Source organism: Lycorma delicatula, chromosome 1 (genome assembly GCF_047948215.1).
Source record: "Lycorma delicatula isolate Av1 chromosome 1, ASM4794821v1, whole genome shotgun sequence".
Taxonomy (NCBI): domain Eukaryota; kingdom Metazoa; phylum Arthropoda; class Insecta; order Hemiptera; family Fulgoridae; genus Lycorma; species Lycorma delicatula.
In genome coordinates, this window is record NC_134455.1 from 7923457 (window position 1) to 7943802 (window position 20346).

Genomic DNA, 20346 nt, shown 5'->3' on the forward strand with positions numbered 1-20346 from the left:
TCCTACAATACTAGTATGCCCTGGAGTCCATATAGATACGCATCACTGTCATTGATTTAAGACGTAAAAAATTGACAGAATGTTTTCAATTAGGACGTCCTTAATGTTCTTGTTCTGAATTGCAACAAGTGCACTCAGAGAGTCAGAACATATTAGGACTCTCTCTTCGTAGTAGTATTCCGTGTGGCGAAGAGCTTGCTGTATGGCAGTTAAGTTCTGCCGTATAAACACTGGCCATATCTAGCACTTTCCAAAAGTGGGCTTCTCCATTTACATATATGGAGCATCCAACACCTTGTTCGATTTTAGAACAGTCAGTATAAATTTTAATATGTTCTTCGAAACTACTGACGTTTGATAAAAATTCCTGTTGAATGATTACTACTCGGTTCTTTTTTATTTCTTACAGATAGACATCCAGCCTTGTGCTTACCGCTAGCAAAAGCCATGGCGGTATTTCTCTCGTAGAAATTGCTAATGTCTCTGGAAAAGCAATTTCGTATTTTCTTGTAAATTCGTGACACCTTATTCCGGCTGGTCTGGAATAAGTAGCACACGATGTTCATATAATGCAGCCAAAGGATGGCTGTTAAAAGTTTGTTATTTATATGGGAAGGAAAGGCCCATATATTTGCTACATATCTTAGTAGTAGGATTTCTCTTCTATAACGTAGTGACATTATTCCGGCTTCGGACATTAGACTAGTCGCCGGACTTCTACGGAATGCGCCTGTCGCGTATTTTATTCCGCTATTATGTATTACGTCCAACTTTCTTAAATGCGACTTCCTAACGGATGAATACACAATACATCCGTAGTCGAGTTTTGATCGAACCAATGCTTTATGCAGTCTCAATAGTAATTCTTTATCTGAGCCCCAATTGATGTTGGATAAACATTTAATAACGTTTAGGGCTTTTTTGCATTATCACTCAAGTCCTGTATATGTAATCCCAATGTATTTGGGATTGTATTTATCCAATAACAGACCTAAAAATCTCACATTATCCTTGTATTCTATTGGCTTGTTGTCAATGGTCAAGACAGGACCTTGGTGAGGAATTCTCTTCCTATAGAAGTGTACACAGCACATCTTTTGTGGTGAAAATTTGAATCCATTATTCCTTGCAACTTCATTAAGAGCGTTAATCGCTCGTTGTAATTTGTACTTCACCATAGCTGTTTTGTTGCTGGCATACACAATTGCCAAATCATCAACATAAGACACTTTTCCTGATTTCTGCTGGAATGGCTAATATTAGTTTATTGATGGTGATCGTAAACAAGGTACCGCTCAAGAATCTTGTGGTTTGCCATTTTCTAAGCTTTTTTCAGATAAATATTCATTTTTGACGCGTACTTGCAAAGTACGGTCATTCGTATAGTTGCCGAGTAAAACTGGCAGATTGCCACGAATGCCCCATTCATGTACCTGACGCATTATTCCATGTCGCCAGGTCATATCAAAAGCCTTCTGAAGATCAAAGAAGACTCCGACACAATGTTTTCTTGTAATAAAGCTGTTATATATAATATTTTCTAAGTTGATCATTTGATCGGTGGTAGAGTGGTATTGTCGAAAACCTGCTTGATATGGTGATATCAGGTTTTCTTTTTCTAAAACCCAAACGAGTCGATTATTAATCATTTTTTCGAGTATTTTTCCCATAGCGCACGTCAAGGAAATAGGACGATAGCTATTGGGATCTGTTAAATTTTTTTTTCTTTGGTACTGGAACAACATGAGCCTTTTTCTACTGCTGCGGGTACATTCCATCCCGCTATATTTGATTATACAGTTCTAATAGTCTGCGTTTTGCAGTGGTATTCAGCTGCCTGATCATATTATAATGGATTTCATCCGGACCAGCAGCTGTGTTGCCTGCTTTCACGAATTCTCCCATTTTAAATGGTACATTATATGAGTAATTATACTCAGTACGGAAATTTAGTAGACCTTCAAGTTCTTTTTTCGCTCGAAAATCTTCTTCGTAGTTAGCCGATTTGCTGGCTTTCTCGAAGTGATTGGATAATAACTCTGCGATTTCGTTTGGAGTGTCCTTAATTTCGTCTTCATCTTGAAGGCTAGTTATGGGTGCAAAATTTTTACGCCAACAAATCGCCTTCACTTTCCTCCAAACATCTGATGCAGTAGTGGTTTTGTCGATGGATGACACGTATTGCTGCCAGGATCGTTTCTTCGAGTCTATCATGAGACGTTTTGCATACGCCCTGTATTTTTTAAAGGCAATAAGATTCTCTGTGGTGAGACGTTTCTTAAAGGTGTCATACGCCCTTTTCTTTCTTTTAATAGCTTTACTTATTTCATCGTTCCACCATGAAACGGGTCGTTTTGTAAGTTTCCCAGATGTTTTGGGAATGAATCTCGATGCCGACTCAAGTATTGCATTTGTTATAGCATCGACATCGTCCCCCGATAACTCCAGTTGTTTCAGGGAGTATAGTTCTAGCTGTAAAGCTTGTCCAATCTGCCTTTTCAAACAACCATCTTTTAGAGATGGGATATATTTTTCTTGTAACATCAGTTACAATTTGCACCTGGAAATGATCGCTTCCATGCAAATCGTCTAAAACATGGAAGCTGTACCTCGGTGCTATCGATCCGCTTATCAGTGCAAGATCTATACAGGACGTCGATCCATCTCTGGCATTGAAAAAGGTTCCTGACCCATCGTTTAAAAGCATAAGTTCAGAATTCATCAGGAACCTTTCCAATTCTCTTCCACGGGGATCTACTCGGTCCGATCCCCAAAGAGAATTATGAGCATTAAAATCACCCACCAGTAAAATAGGTGGGGGAAGCTAAAATATTTTATTACTCTGATAATTTTTAAATATTAATTATATAATAATAATAAAACAGTATAAACCAAATAATTAAAAAAATATTTATATATTATAAGCTCAAGTAGTTTCCTTAATGCATTAATGTTTTCTTTATATTTTATTTACTCTAATATAACTTCCATATTAGATAAAACAATTAATCGATTTTAATATTTTTTTCATTATTCCACTCCACTGACCTAGATTTTAACTACAGTTTTCCCTCTGTGCACCAGATCAGTTCCATTTATTATCTTATCTCTTGAGTAGTACACCTTATACATTCCTGAAAATCTGTGTAATATTATTATATTATCAACCAAGAAAGTTTAGGTGATGTTTTTCAAGCAGATCACACTGAAAAATCATAACAGACTATGTACTATATGCTTCATCAAGACTGCCAGAGTGAAAGAAAAATACTAAAATGTACAACAATATAATATAATAAAGTATTAAAAGTTTTAATAAAATCGTTTTGTAAAAAATTAACGTTGTTTCATAAGCTGTCAGCAATCGACAGGAATTAATCAAAACAATCAAATTTATGTAAAATTAGAAAACAGACTGATTGATAGCATTATTTATTTATGTCTGCCAAATACGAGGCCAAAAAATGCTTCCCTTTGCCACTTAACCTGATAAAAAATTATGCATTTTCATTAAATTAGAAACAGATACACTAAATTGAAAACAATTACTTTGTAACTTTATGTTAAATGATAAAAACTAAATCTTACAGAATAAAATTTACATTTTTAATTTATTCATCAAAAGAGTGTTTGAAAATATTAAATATATATGAATTAAAGAATCCTCAACAAGTTAATAATTTAAAAGAAAAATCTAATGTATGATTGTCAAATAATTATAAATATCTAGGATAAGAGAGAGAGAAAGAAAGAAAGAAAGAAAGAAAGAAAGAAAGAAAGAAAGAGAGAGAGAGAAAGAAAGAAAGAAAGAAAGAAAGAGAGAGAGAGAGAGAAAGAAAGAAAGAAAGAAAGAAAGAAAGAAAGAAAGAAAGAAAGAAAGAGAGAGAGAGAGAGAGAGAGAGAGAGAGAGAGAGAGAGAGAGAGAGAGAGAGAGAGAGAGAGAAAGAGAGAGAGAGTCTAGCAAAAACAGTAAATAGTTATTTTTAGTGTCAGTCATTTGAATGGTTTAATAGCGTATTTTCATTTCTTCTACTCATGCCAGTCTCTCTAAATATTCTACAACTTCAAGTATTCCAGTCTTTGTCTTTGTTTACTTATTTCTTATCTTATTTCTTTTATTACTGTTCATATACACAAATTAAAGAGTAGAGATTTTAGCTTGCATCCTTGTTTCAGTCTTTTATTTTACATCTTGCTGTTCCTACTTTCTGTTTGTGTCTACAGACCACTTTTCTCAATATCTATATAGGTTTTCAGTAACTTTACAACTTTCCATTACACTGTTAATACTTTGTTGCCAAGATGCCTAGGTCTACTATGTTTACTTCTGTAACATATTGGTGAATGCAGTGTGGTAAATAATAGTTTAAATTACAATTTTTTAACTGAAATCCAACTAGCCATACCATTGCTTTTCTGCTATGATCAGTCTTTTCAGTCTTAATTTTCCTTCATATATCACACTATTCTATACCATGTCCTTAATTGTCAATCAAATTATTGGTTGACAATATTCTACACATCATGTTATGCATTTTTCGTTAGTAGAGTTCCAAGAATGAACATGGACTCTTAAAAATACCTTTACTCCATTGCAAGGAGAAAGTGACTGGTCAAAAATTTTCCTTCATTAATTTTTGTAGAGAATTCGCTACAGTTTCTTTCAAGATACTGACAATAGTTAACCACCAAATACTCCAGCCAACAATCACATTACTATTCCCAAGCAAAATTTGGTTGTCCATACTAACAGAAATTCAACTCTGCAAGAATAAGGAAGTAGTATTTTTTTTCCTCAACGAAAGATATTTTTACTTATCCCATCTTAGGTGGTTAATGATTTTTGTGAATTTTTTTTATTTTTACATTTGTAACCGATGTATCTGGAGTAATAATGATGGTCATCTATTCTGACAAGTCCTAAGTACCCACATTAATATGGCAAAACATATTCCAAAATGAATTAAACTGACCCAAATCAAGAAGTAATATTAAATCTGCAACATTAAGCTACCACTGGAATTTACTAAGTAGTTACTGAGAAAGCAAAAAATTAGATTAAAAAAAAGACTATAAAAAATAAACTCTACTTGAAGAACAGTAAATATGTTTTTTATAAGGCTATTTTAACATGTTGCATAACATTTTTTATCAATGAACTCCTTCACTCAATTTCTAATTATTAATGAAAAATATAATGAAAGTGCTACAGTAAATATTTGTATTTTAAATACTGTAAATTAAAAAAATGTTCAATGTTCAAAAACCATAAAAAAAATTGGCTCAACTTTTAAAAAGTAGATAAGTAGACTAAGTAACATCATCATCAGTTAACGATGAGGAAAGTGGACGTACATACATGAGTGTCTGTGAGTATTGTTTTCCTGTTTATCTGTGTATTTCTTCAATATTTTCATTTATTCAAAAATAAGTTAATGGTAATTGATGCAAAATTTCTCCTTAACCAATCTGATACATTCCTGTAGTTCCTCTTTCATTTCTGATGTACTCCATACATTTCAACTATTTTCCCTTCTTGTCATTTTTCCATTACTAACAAATTATTATCTTTATTTTACCCATTCAATAAGAACTTATATATTTGTTCATATATTCTTTCTATCTTCAAATCTTCTTCTTTAAAATCTGCCATGCATAAAAAAACCTGCTTTGTTTGTATGCGGCTTTAAATCTATCCTGAATAAAGAATTTATTTTAATAACTGAATTCCTAACTGAAAATATTTTATTAACAATAAACAATTAAAGTGAAAGTTACATTAATTATTGCCAAATAATAGATTTCCAAAAGAAATAATTATTTATTCATCATAAACATGTTATCTATCCTGAGGTAGTAAGTCCTCTCTCTTGTACCAGCTAAACTCTTAAGATCCTCGATATCACCCACTTTCTTTCAGGTAGTCTATAATTTTTATTCTTCAGCAGTAGCCTCCCTGTTTTGTGTTTTCTTTTGATCTTTTTCATACTGTTTCAATCAATCTTTTCCTTTCCTGATATGACTAGCCAGTAATTTCCTATTTTTATTAAGCATCTCTTCTTGTTAACTCTCCTCATTAGTTCATTTTTCACTTATAATCTTCTCCATTCTCTTCTGCCACTATTATCAAAATTTTTTTTCTGTTTCTTAGTGTACATGATTCACATCCACACAAAACTACATGTCAAGAAACTCAAATCTCTCTCCTTCTTTCTACATAATAACTGTAATACATAATAACTAAGTATTTTTGTTAAATACTTCTTTAGGAATTGGTATTTTTACTTTTTTCATTTTCACCTGTGCAGTTTTCACTTTGTTGAATGATTTTTCACATAAAATTTTCATTTGTTCCATTCAGTTCTTTCTATGTCTTTCACTACTGGTTCTTAATAGTTTGATGCATACCTTGTTCCCTTTCCTTCCTAAATCCATATTGTTACTGTATAAACATTCCTCCATTTTTTACTCTGTTTTGTGTTCACTCTTTGCTGAATGCAATAATAAAGTAATTGTTCTGTAATTTTGACACTTTACATCACCATGCTTTTAGGGTTTTGGAATAATGGTAGTTTTAATAACGTTTTCTGGCTACATCTCAATATTGTAAATCATGTTATGCAGTTTTATCATCTCTTCTAATTCTTTTTTGTTGAACATTTAATCACTTCTTTTGGCAGTGCATCTATTCCCAGAGCTTTTCCACTCCTCATTCATCATTGCTTGTACAAATACAACTTCTAATTTTATGACTGCTGCCAATACTTCAACTTTTTCCATTTCATATCGCTCTATTAAGACATCATTTTGCTTTCTGTTATGATCAATAGTTTCTCAATGATTTCTTTTCTCTTATTTAAACATTTCTTCTTCTTAGCAAAATGCTTTGACATTTCTACTAGAAATTTCTTCAGTGCCTGTACTCTTTTTTTTTCAACTTATCCAATGTTACTTGTGTCTACTTTTCAGACATTATTTCTTTTCTTTATTAATCTTCTACAGCTGAGAAATTCTTCTAAAAGCCATTTCTTCTTTCCTTTTTTTATGTATTTTTTTTAATCTACTATTCAATTTTTTTTTAAGAATCTCCTATTTTCTCATCCTTCTTGTTCTTGCATTCCAATTCTTGTCTTCCAGTTTTTCAATCATCTCTCTGGTAAACTTTGGCTTCTTCATTCTTCTTACCTTAGCGAAGACAATTATTTATACTGTAACTGATCATTCATATCTTCAGCCAAAATTCAAATCCACTGTAGTCTTTCTTGCATTTCTCCTACTCAAGCTTGAGGAACTTCTCTCCTATTATATCTTTTCCAGTAATTATTTTTCTTCATTATATTGAGTTATAATGTGACTTTAGTTACTCTTTTAATTCTATTCAAAATTACTTTTATTTCTGCGGTTTGAAATATATATTACTATTTGTGTCAGCTTGTGGGCAAGCTACATTCTGATTCCAACGTCTGTTTTCAACTCTTGCTCATTTCCAAGTGTGCAGCCTTTTTTTATGATTTTTAAACTACATTTTGTTATGAACATTCTATTTTCCTCACAAGAAGTCGTAATTCTTTCTACTCTTTCATTTGATATGCCCAGTCCATACTTTCCTACCAACTGTTTTTCTGTTGTCCTGCGAAAGCATTCCAATTCCTCAGTATTAGCCTACAGTCAATACTAGTCATTATCTTTACTTTCTCTTCCATAATTTTCTCTATCTGTTAACAAATTACTTCAAAGCAAATCCTTTGGGTTCATTCCCATCTTGACAGCAATTATTCTATCATTAGTAAAATTCATCCTTTGTAAAGGGGGACTGCTATTTCCTTTTTTTATTGAGAATAATTCCTGATGGATTCCTCATTTAATTTCCTGATTAATATTTTATAACATTACAATTGTTAATTCACCTTTTCATATCTATTTCTCTTTTTAAATTGCCTAATTTGTCAGGTTACAGAAGTGTTCTTACATAATGTTTTTATTTTTAAACTAAAAAGTACATCAATTGAACTTAAATTTTTATCAATAATGCTAGACATTAGGAATGAGGTGATTTTGAAGCAGGAAATTAGTCTGATGTTGCAAACTATATGGTTGACTCAAAATTATTCAGACCCCACTATTTAGAAGGTTAACCTGTAGTGTTATACAATTACTAGGGAAATTTTGAAAAATATAAATAAATAAAAGTTTTATATAAGGTTACTACTACTTACAGTCTTAGCTATCATTTTTACCTAACTTTAAAATTTTGGTAGTATATAATCAAATTTTTGGGTTTTCCCTGAATATTGATATTACATCGTACAAATATTTATACTTACAGTACATCGTGCAACTTATTTACAATGCATATTAAAATAAAATTAAAAACCTTATATAAGTTTGCTAAATTATCAGAAACATATATAAAAATAATATACAACCTATCACCACAACAAAAGTTCATCCATCTATGTCAACATAAAATAGAAACTGATTTTGGTATGTTATACAGAATACAATTACGTAACTAGTGAATGTATTTACAATAAAAATGAATATACAGTTCAAACAAGCAGTAAATTAAATTTATAAGGTTAAATTTAAAATAAATTCATATGTACAGCAGAACAGTACACAACACATCATAGCCATGTAAGACTGACAATAAAACCTAAACAATATATCACACTAACGTATAAGTTAATGGCATACACAAAAATCAACGTGGTAACAAAGAGTGATCAATTTTATACTGGTAAAACAAACTGAAAATTTATTAAGATATATAAAGGATGTTTATACAAAACAAAAACATAAATCTGAAATTATTAAAACTGACTAAATATAATAGAATACTGTAGTAATAAAAATAATATCAAACTGAAAATTGGAATGCTCGTTTAAATGAAATATTATAAATGAATGGTTCATTTTAAAAATAATTTTAATTTAGTCTTCCTTCTATAGCATGATAAAGGTAATTGTTTCAACTGAACAGTAACTACTTTATTTTAGCTGACTAAGAGAAACATTTTTCTTTTTTATTTGAAATTATTCCCCTGATAATGGTGAATTCACCAAAAGGACATTAATGTACCCATTAGTATCATTTATATAAAGAATTTGAAGAATTATAACCATGTGAAGAATTCATAACGTTTTGTACATAAGAATTTTCCATGTCAACAGTAATGTCTATTAGCTGAAAAATTGTTTATGGGACGTGTGTGCAAATTAAACAATTAATGATAGAATGTACTGCCGGGTACTTAACTCTCACAGGGACTAATAAATCATATTTTTTTAAAAGCACAGTAGAGTAATATAAGTTATGTTATTATAAAACATTGAGTTTTCAGGGGATGAAATATGAAATTTCACACGTTCATAGTTACATAAAATGTTGTACTTTGCCAACAACTGTCCCAGAAGTTTGACATAAATCGAGAGTAAAGTACTTGAAATAGAAAAATATGATTGTAACATACATCTGGTCACTCTGGGTAGAAGCTACAAAATGAGTTCTCACATAATGTAGTATGAGCAGAAAGATGCTAGAGTTCTACCTACGTGAACTGCTTAGGAATAAAATTTGAAAAAATAAAATTAAGAGGCATCTATTTAAATAGAATTAAACAGATCAAAAACATGCATTATGATATGTTGTCAACTTATGAGGCACTGAACCTTGTAAAGACAGCTTCATATTAATAATAATAATCATTCATAATAATTATTTGTTTTATTACTAAATCATACCATCAATAATAATTATAAAACACAATGTAAAAACATAAAAATAAATATTTCCATCTGATCAATTCTATAATCAATAATAGACTAAAGATAGTGATATAAATGCTGAAGAATGTAATTTATGTTTGAGTTAAGAATTTATAATCATAATTCAAGTAAGAATTTGTAAATGTCTTTCTGACTGCCTCATTTATTACTTTTGTTATCATTATTTGATATCTGAAATAACTGCTGAGATTTTTAGCAAACTCAAGTATTTCTAAAGTTTTTTGTGGCTATGTTGTTAAAAAATGTTCCAATATCTTCTGTTTTGTTAGATAGCTTAATAATTTCTATTTTTGTAAGCTCTGTGTATGCATGTTTGAAAAATAGATTCTTTTTACAAATGAATATATACTACCAACCATTATATATTATCATAAGAGGAAATAGTATTTTACAACGGAACATATTTAGTATAGTATTTTACAACAAAAACATATTTTTTTAATTTGGACTATTTTTCCCAGACTTTCTTATGGGTATGATACATATAAAGCACCTCAGGAACAAGAAAGATTTGCTTTAATGAGAGTAATGATATTTATTACACCTGTGATCCCTGTGATGATCAGGGTTAACAATAATAAATTAAAATAATAAACTATGTATTTTTTCATTGACCAGAGGTACACCCCATTTTATATTTGCTATTATCTACTGCAGAAGTTCAAATCCACTAAGTTTTCCACTTTATCTCTGCTTTTTATTTTGTAAACAAATTAATTTACATAACTTGGCATGAATTTTTTTTAAAAAAGCAAATTTTTTTATCAAATTTATATTCAAAAACCTTATTCCGTTATAGCCTATATTAGGAGACATTTTATACTTGTTTATTTTATTAATAATTGAAATATTTTATAAATAAAATAAATTATTATTTATAAAATCTATAAATAATTGAAATTGTAATATTGTTTTATAATTATTTCCTTCTCTTCAGAAATCAAGACAGGTTCCACCTGGTTTAGTCTGCAAATCAATTATTTCTCTCTCGTCAATTTACCGGTATTTCATTCTTTCTGCACTAAAAATTTTTCCAATTTACACTTACAATGTTTCTGCTTAAATTTTTTTCCTAATTTTTCTTTACGCTACATTAACTTTGCATTAAATTATTTTATATATTATTACTTTTTTATTTCAAATTTTGCTTTCAGTCACTATTATAATTTAATAGTGATAAAGGGATGGATAACTAATTTTACATTTTAAAATCTTTTGATCAATCTTCACAAAATTTTTCTAAGACTTATGAATCAATAATTAACTAAATAATAAAATGTAATGAATATATGGAATTTTAATTAAGTAAATTCTGTTTTCCTTTTTATTCAAATGTTGCTTAGCTGTTCAAAGAAATATTTTTCAAATCCAGTTATTTCTTTTTTGTATATTGAGAGCAAATCTGCAACCATGTTCTTATCACTTTTCTAGATCTCTTTTACTTCTTTAGAATACAAAAATATAAGATTAAAAAACATAGCTACACTTTTCACTTACTCCTACAAGATTTTATGGATTAGTTGGAAGAAATGTCTGAGAAATAACTATTTCTTAATAGGTATATTATGTAGATAAAATGTACAGTAGTCATAAAAAATTTTGATGCTTGGATTTGCGTTTAGATGTTGTCTTCTACTGGCTCAGATGGTTTAAGGTGTAAAAGTATAAAAAAAGAAATTGTTCACAACTAGAAGAGTAAGGGATAATAATAATATTATGTTTGGTCTAACCTGTTCAATTAGCAACTCACAAAACATAATTTTAATGGCTTATCAGTTTGTCCCTGCTGTCACAAAAAAGGTAGTTCACAATTTTCCTTATCTGAAAAATATATATTTTTTTAACTTTTAAGGAAATTCAAAATGTTAATCATAGACTCAATTGTTATGATAAATTAAAATATTTCAAAATTTAAACATGAGAACATTTTAATTAAGATTAATTGTAGTTTAACGGTTATAGTGTTCTAAAATCAATTCATCAGAGATTCAGAGAAATTATCTTTAAGAAATTATTTATAGCAATAGACAGTTATTTTTTAATTATCAAAATGATGTCCCTAAAGAACACATGACTTCTTTTTTAAATCAGTCATATATGATTTCTTCTTGACTTCTGATGTCACCTACCAGTTTCAGACTTTCTTTTTATTTTCTGTTTTATTTTACTTTATTTTGCAATAAATTATACAGAAAATCATTATGATAAAATGAATGAATTTTATAGTAACATTAAAGCTTGAAATTATTAAAGTATCACAACAGGTTCTCCAGCTGCTGAACCATGAATTTTATAGAGCACCCCTGGTTTGTGTATGTATGCACGCGCATGTGTAATAATATTATCATTTCTGACTAAAATTTTTCATTATTAAATGCCAACCATTTGAATAATATGCCAAATATTAAGCAGGATGCATTTTTCCAATATGCAAATATATACAAAATTTGAACTGTAAAAGGTTAAATAACTTTTAAAGGTTACATAACTTTTTTGTGGAAGAGGGTTTAAATCAAGAAATCTCTAATGAACTTTTTCATTCTACATACAAAATAAATTATATGATTTGGCCACTGTACCAAAGGCACATGGATAACTTTATCCTCCAGTATGAGTCATGAAAAAATGTATTTTGTGAGGGGGAAAAGCTATTACAGATCGCTAATAAAAAAAAATAGCTTAATTCAACAATAATATATTTTTTTCATGGCAAAATTTAGTTAACTATGGATGTAAATTAAACATGCCTTTCCCATAACTCAATACATTAATAATATTTTCTAAAAATTAAAACATTTTAAACTTGACTTTCAGGCCGGTCATAAATTATATTTATCATATTAATTGTCTATATAAATATTTAATTATATTAATCCGATCAACCTAAGTACAGAATTAATAAATAAAATAAAATAGGATGACACCTACCCTTATTCCATACTTCATGCAAGAGCGCTTTCGCGATTTACTCGCATCATCAGCTGCTCCATATACATTTTTTTTTCAAATCATTCGTATCAAATATAGATAAAAATTGAAATTAAAAATCATACTGTACTATAAAATAGATTTAAAATGTTAAAAGATCTTTTTCCAAATTAAAATCAAAACAAAAATAAAACTAACAATTTTTAAATTCTGAATTTTTTAAAATTTAAATTTAATTTTTATTTAGATTTAAGTTTTAAATTTAAAAAAATATTTTAATTTATAAAATTTTAGTTTTATTTCTGTTTTGATTTTAATTTAGAAAAGGATCTTTTAACAATTTTAAATTTTAAATCTAAAGTATAGTATAGGATGATTTTTAATTTCAATTTTAATGTGCATTTTATACGAATGATTTGAGAAAAAATATGGAGCAACTGATGATGCGAATAAAATGCAAAAGCGCTCTTGAAGTATGAAATAAGGTAGGTGTCATCCTATTCTATTTTATTTATTAATTCTGTAATTATATTGATCGAATTAATATAATTTGTATAGTGCAGAGGAATATTATTCTCGAAAGCATCGACTTTAGAAAAATATTTTATTATAGTCATTCTTTTCCCTCTGTCAAAAAACTGAGAAAGCTTACTACATAAAAACAAACAGGCTTGCGGACGCGCAACGTGGATGCTTTGCCATAGTGTTAATTTTATAAAATATTTTTTCAAACTTTGTTTCCTAGCAACTGGTTAATACACGGACTATGAATTACAAATTATACTGAAATATAAAATAAAATAATCATACTAGTTATTGACCTTAAGATTTTTGAATCCTTATCCAGCGAGGAAACTGAACGAACGGCACGTTTAGCGACGGTGCGATGTTGCGAACGTTTTAAACTTGCAAGACAGCGCGAAACGAATCGCATAATAGAGAAATGTATGTGTTTTCCAGGCTTATGGAAAAAAATAACACGAAAAATTAGATTTAAAAAAATAAAAATAAACAAAAACAGCCTAACCTTTATCACAAAATTGATTAATAAATCATAGTATATCTTAATTTTTTAAATATTAAAACAAAAACGTTTTATAGTAATCACAAATAAAAATTCTGTACGGTTCACAAAAAACAGTATTAGCAAACGGTTAAGAAATAATGACTATTTAAAAAATCGTTCACTCCGTATCTAACACTCCAAATAATAACAATAATAAAAACTGTAAGTGCTACTTTGTGCGTTTTATATAATGATGATGATTGCACGTACGATTATAATTTAATATTAGATAATACTCAGCTTTAAACAATATTTAATGTTCCCAAGCAGAGTGTATCTATGTATGAAAGTGAAGGTCATATCGGGTATGTAGAAAAAATATTTATCAGACGTCATTAAAAATGAAATACATTAAACAATTTGAAATGTCAACCTAAATCCAAAACGGAGTTTTATTATAGATGAATTACTGAAAAGTAATTAAATTACTTTTTCAGTTTTCAGTTAATCATGAATTACAGAAGAAATGTAAAATAACGTTTTTATATTAATACACACAAAAGTAAAATGTGTTTCCTGAATAACAGCCGGCAATTGTTCAACCTACCGTCATACGACTGCGTTGACATTTTTTCTCGAAAAATGTCATACATTGTCTTATAAGTTTGAGATGAATTTCTGCATTTAAGAATTCCTACATTTCCTAGGATATTAAGCAAGGATACTCAACATCCTTTTTCTTTTGATGCGCTATTGCTAAATTTTTCATATTTTCAAAAAAACAGCTATCGTCATACGTTTAATGGAGAGTCACCTACCACACTCTTATTTTGTCCAGTGAAACATTTCTGTAAAACCAAAATTAATACTCATCAGAATTCATATAATATATATACAGAGTCATTCACGGGAATCGGATGTTTTTAAGTGGGTTGTACTCGGGCGTTCGTGGTGGGAGGGGCACGTGGCTGCTGTCTGACGTTTCCTTTGTTCAGAGCATTTACATTTTAGTCGTTGAGATGGAGCCGTGGACGCTAGACCAACGCCTGTACGCGTATGACAGTTTTGTGCGAAATGACGAATCCGTAACTGCTCTTCAGCGAGATTTCCGCCGTCAGTTTAATATCCATCGTAATGCAAGTGTCCCTTCTCGTAACACAATATTGCGACGGGTAAACAACCTTCGAACAAGCGGTTCAATATTGAAGAAAAAACCACCGGGTCCCCGACGAACCGCTAGCACTCCGGAGAACATCGAAAGAGTAAGGGAAGCCATTGTCAGAAGCCCACGCCGCCCTATTCAGAGGCATTCAGCAGCGCTTCAATGAGCACAAGTACGGTAAGACGAATTCTGCATACAGACCTGCATTTCCATCCTTACAAGATAGCCGTCGTGCAGCAGTTAAACGAGCAAGATTTCACGCAGCTATTACAATTTTGTCGACAAATGCTTACAGTTTTTGAAGAAAATGAAAATTTGTTATTGTTAATGAGTGACGAAGCCCATTTTCATCTGAATGACTTCGTCAACAAACAGAATTGCCCGTATCGGGCAGAAAGAAACCCACATCGGCTTCACGAGAGACCACTTCATAGCCCAAAGGTGACTGTCTGGTTTGCAATAGGAAAGGTCTGTGTTATTGGACCATATTTTTTTTAAGAAAATGACGCTACTGTAACTGTAACAGCTGATCGTTACATTGCGATGTTGAATACGATTTTCATCCCTGAGTTACGAAACCGGGGAATCGATTTTCAAAATGTGTTATTCCAGCAGGATGGAGCTACAGCGCACACAGCGAGGGCAACGATGGCTGTTCTCCGTAACTTGTTTCCGGAACGGATCGTTTCCAGATTCGGCGACATTTCTTGGCCCCCTCGGTCCCCCGACTTGAGTAGTTGTGATTTTTTTTCTGTGGGGGTTTCTGAAATCGCGTGTGTACGGCAATAAACCGCGTACATTGGAGGACCTAAAGATCGCAATTCATCACGTCACCCAGATTGATGTACACATGCTGCAAAGAATTGAGGCCAGTTACCGTGAAAGGCTACAACAATGTATTGCCCAAAATGGACATCACTTGCCGGACATAATTTTTCGTTCACGAGTAAGTAACAAATGCTTTGATTTAACTAGTGTTTCAATACCAATAAAACTTTTTTAAAGTAAATATTCAATTTTTTATGATTATTTTAAAAACATCCGGTTCCCGTGAATGACTCTGTATTATAAAACTTCTATCACAAGAATCAACAGGAAACATTTCTTTTCTTCATTTTTTGTCCGGTACATCACAAAAATAATTATGAGAAAAGAAATTATAGTGTATGCAAGAAAGTTTTTTCCAGCTGAAAATTATTGTTTTCTGTAAATAATTATAGGTGAGAGTTGGTCTCTGATATAGATAAGGAAACCAAAACGAGCAAGCAAATACATACAATAATTATAGCAACTTTTTTTTTAAAATGATTTTATGATTCTTTTTTTACATGTAATTAGTCTTAAGTGACAAAATGAACAGTTAAAATTAGAAAAAGAACTACTTAAAATTTAAATAACTTAAATTAAAATATCTTTCATAATTCTGTCATTTATTTCAATAAAATTCGATAGAAAACAAAATATATTATAAAAATATACAAGTTGCATAAAATAATAACAATATAAACACTATAAAGTACGCATAATGAACACTCAATTGATTTTCTAAGATTTATTTATTATTAACAGTACCAATGCAAATTAAGATTTTGATAGAAAAAACTAAATAATTTTAAATAATACTAAATAAAAAAAATAAATTGTAAATGCAGTAAAGTATACTAAAATTCCAAAAAAAATGTTATTTACTTAAAATTCACAAAAACCAAACATTATTTATCATACCATCATCGTATATTATCAGACCACTAAAAAACATCCATTTTCGCCCAGTAACATTCTAAAACATATGTGAAATATTCGAAGACAGTAAATAAAATCTGTAAAAAAAAAAATCCCTTTCAGCACGCCGGAAGGCGAAGGTAAATTTCACCGGTGCTAAGCAGGGGATAAAAAATATTTCCACCTTAAAGTTAAGAAAAACTTTAAATTTACTCAATACGACAATGGTTGTATGTGACAAAAAGTTTCTCATGTTTAGCAAACGGCAGCCCCATCTTCCTACAATTCCAGTAAAAATTTGGTCCGCCCTTGCCGTAAAGGTTGGTCATATCAAAAATTGTTTCAGACAAAAGTTTTAGGTAATGTTTGGAGGATTAACGAACACTTTAAACCTATTCGATACGTGCCTATTAAGGGAGGTATGATTCTTTTTTGTCTTCGAAACCCTATTTTTCAACCCCCTGGACCAATGGTTGGTGATATAAAAAAAATTTACTTCGATATAAGTTTTAGGCCCTTATCAAAGAATAGTAGGAACTTTAAACTAATTAAATATTTTGCTTAATAAGAAAGTTATAACGATATTTTGTTTTTTCGAAAAACAATTTCCACCTCATGGTCCGATTTTGGCCGTTAACGAACTCGACCGTGATTTTGAGAAAGTGGAATATATATGTATATACTTGCAAGTCGAATCATGCTCCCCATTACAATAGGTAGCTTTCTTATGTAATCTACCTAAAAAGAGATATAGTGTTTTTGAAAAAGAATATTTGATTAATGTTTGAATAAGTGCTTCCTTGTTTCTCCAGAATCAAATAAAGAATTCTGGGTGGGTCATTACATCATAGCAAAGTATCCCTTGTTAAATTTATTATTAATATTCATAAATTTTTTGATATTGTTTTATTCACTGCGTTTTACCCGCTTATTAAGTCTTAGGTCATAATAAAATGCTAACATTTCGCAGCACTGATCTTCAGTCATATGGGTATTTTTCTTGTTTTATGAAAGAGTGATTGAAATTTAATATTTTGTGATATTTAATATTTCCAGTTTTTGCTAATTTATAATTTTATAATATTTGACTGGATCTGACAAATATAATATAATATAATCTTTGACTCTATTTGACTGGATCATCCAAGACTGGGATATTTAATTAAAGATAATGAATACCTTATTAAAAATAAGAAAGAAAATTGGGAGAAACATAGAAGAAAGAAGAAAAGCATTTTTTAAACATTTTCAAACAATATTTCACAAAAAAATTAAACTTGAGCTTATTTGTTGGGACTGTCTAAGACTTAAGGACTGTTTTCATATATATACATATTATTCAATAACAGAAGTACTTTCCTGTCTTCTATATGGAAAATCAGGCCTTGCTTTATTCGTTTCCTTTAAAAGTAAATAAAACAAGATCTGAACTAATTCTATAATTTCTGTCAAATTACCACGAGTGTGTTAAAATCAGTTAACACTCATTAATTATTCAAGAAAATGAATAAAGTACAGAGTGTTCAAATTGTCCCTGATCCATAGATCAGAAAAACAAGTATACAATTATAAACGATTGTACAAAAGTTAAACCAAATAAATAATAAGGATCTTGCCACTACAAATTTATTTTTCTCTATTTATTGATTTATTTTTCAATTTTTTTTCTATAAATGTTAAATTACTTTGAATTTAAAAAATAAAAGTAATTTTGAAAATTTTATATTCTTGCAGTTTTAATAATGCAGTACACATTATAGTGTTTTATAGTATGTGGTATGTATTATAAATATATATTACTGCAATAAATCAAAATGTACATGAGGAAAGGAAAAACAGTTTAAAGTATTTATCATAACTTTTCGGTTCATGTCCTCTTCTCCATCATAAGGAGATTGGGCAGGTTCTTCAGGATGCAACTAACTAGTATTTCTTAAGGACTTGTAATTACTGGAATCATTCAGTGTAAATTTCCTACAGGCTATAATAAAAATACAATTCTTTCATGTTTAACTGAAAAAACAACTTTTGTGCAAGGAATACCATCAAAAATACTGATGAATATATTATGGACTTTATAAAATTAATTTAGTGAAAAATGTTGCATCCATGAGCCATTAATATACAACAATCATCTTTAATCTGGCAATAAGGTTCCATAATCCTTAAACCTGAAACAGGCTAGAGAATATATCACCGCATTCAGTACCTCATTAATAAATATTACAAGTACAAATTAGTTATAAAAACTCTTTTTAAAGCAATAGATAATTTTAGTGATAAGTTGAAGCAGAAGATATAACAGCAGATATTCTAACAATGGAATGACACTGATGATAAACATATGTATATGATAATAATTTGAAGTTATGAGACCTTTTTTACTCTGTTTTTGAATTTAATGTCAAATGTCTAATCTATTTTGTTTTATTATTCTAAAAAGGGTGATTCCAATCAACAAAAAATATTGTGCTATATTAGACATTTATGTTTAACTCAACAGCATTAAGTATACTGTTTTGGGAGCTATAGACTACTCTGTATTTATTGTTAGTTCTATTGTAACCTAAATCTGGTGAAGATGAAAAGCTTAATTTGCATTCCAAATTATAAAAATTTAAATATTTATACCTTTTTACTTAAAAATTTCAATGGAAACTAATTAATATAATAAACTCCTTTCTTATGTAACAATACTTCATGACTGTGAAAAAAATTAGTGAAAAAATTACTTGTAAGTATTGTAATCTTATCGAAGTGTCTGATGGAAATTCACCTAATAAGTGGAGTTATATTAACTGTAACTGATAAGATAATTTTGCTGATTAATTTATTTAACTTTTTTTCTGTAAACTTGAAAATATTGAATTCAAAATTCAGTATTTTTGAGAATTTTATATTCACACCTATAATAATAATGTGAAACATGTAATATTTTATATATTTGTAATGTAACCATGAATAACATAAGAAATAATATTTTCTAAAAGATTTCTAAAAAAAACTGCATTAGATGGTATTCCACTAAATTTTCGAAGGAAATTCTTAGGTTTGATAGCTGAGATAGTATTTTGCAATTGGTTTTGTATAAAAAAAGGTAAAGTTTGAAGGAGTTAAAAAAGGGCTGCTTTTAATTGAATATTACAAAGAGCAGTTGAGGCAAGGTTGTGTAAGTAATCTCAAACTCTGTTTTAAATTTTCAAAAAAGCTGAATTAAAGTGTCCTGCAAGCCGGTGTTCATATTGATAAAGAGAATATGTATGTTTATAAATTTTTTTGTTCATGAGCAGTTAGGTTGTTGGAGAAAGAAGTGTTTGATGAAGAATACATCACATTCTGAAAAACTATGACAAATGAATTCACAAGTCTTATATGGTAAGATGTAATGTTCTGAATGTTCTATTAAGGGGAATAAGTGTAAATTGATAGGTCAAGTATTTTAGGAAAACTTTGAAATCAGACAGTTTAAAAATAAATTTGTATATGGTTGGTCCTAATATATGAAGAGATCATTTTGCAAAGTATGAATAAAAACATTTAGACCATTACTAAGTAACCCACCGGGTTGGTCTAGTGGTGAACGCGTCTTCCCAAATCAGCTGATTTGGAAGTCGAGAGTTCCAGCGTTCAAGTCCTAGTAAAGCCAGTTATTTTTACACGGATTTGAATACTAGATCGTGGATACCGGTGTTCTTTGGTGGTTGGGTTTTAATTAACCACACATCGCAGGAATGGTCGA

At 29.8% G+C, this 20346-nt stretch overlaps 1 protein-coding gene across 3 annotated transcripts in view; it reads right to left on the reverse strand.

Annotated features, from left to right (window-relative positions):
• LOC142323500 (NADP-dependent malic enzyme-like) overlaps positions 1-20346 on the reverse strand; it is a 267327-nt gene that overhangs the window by 198575 nt on the left and 48406 nt on the right. The window contains exon 1 of one of the 3 annotated variants that reach the window (XM_075363361.1): positions 13539-13726. The exons of the other annotated variants lie outside the window; for them this stretch is intronic. Coding sequence (XP_075219476.1) covers positions 13539-13651 — 113 coding nt within the window. The 5' untranslated portion in view covers positions 13652-13726. Of the gene's footprint in view, positions 1-13538; positions 13727-20346 lie in introns of those variants that run through there. 3 annotated transcript variants of the gene reach the window in all.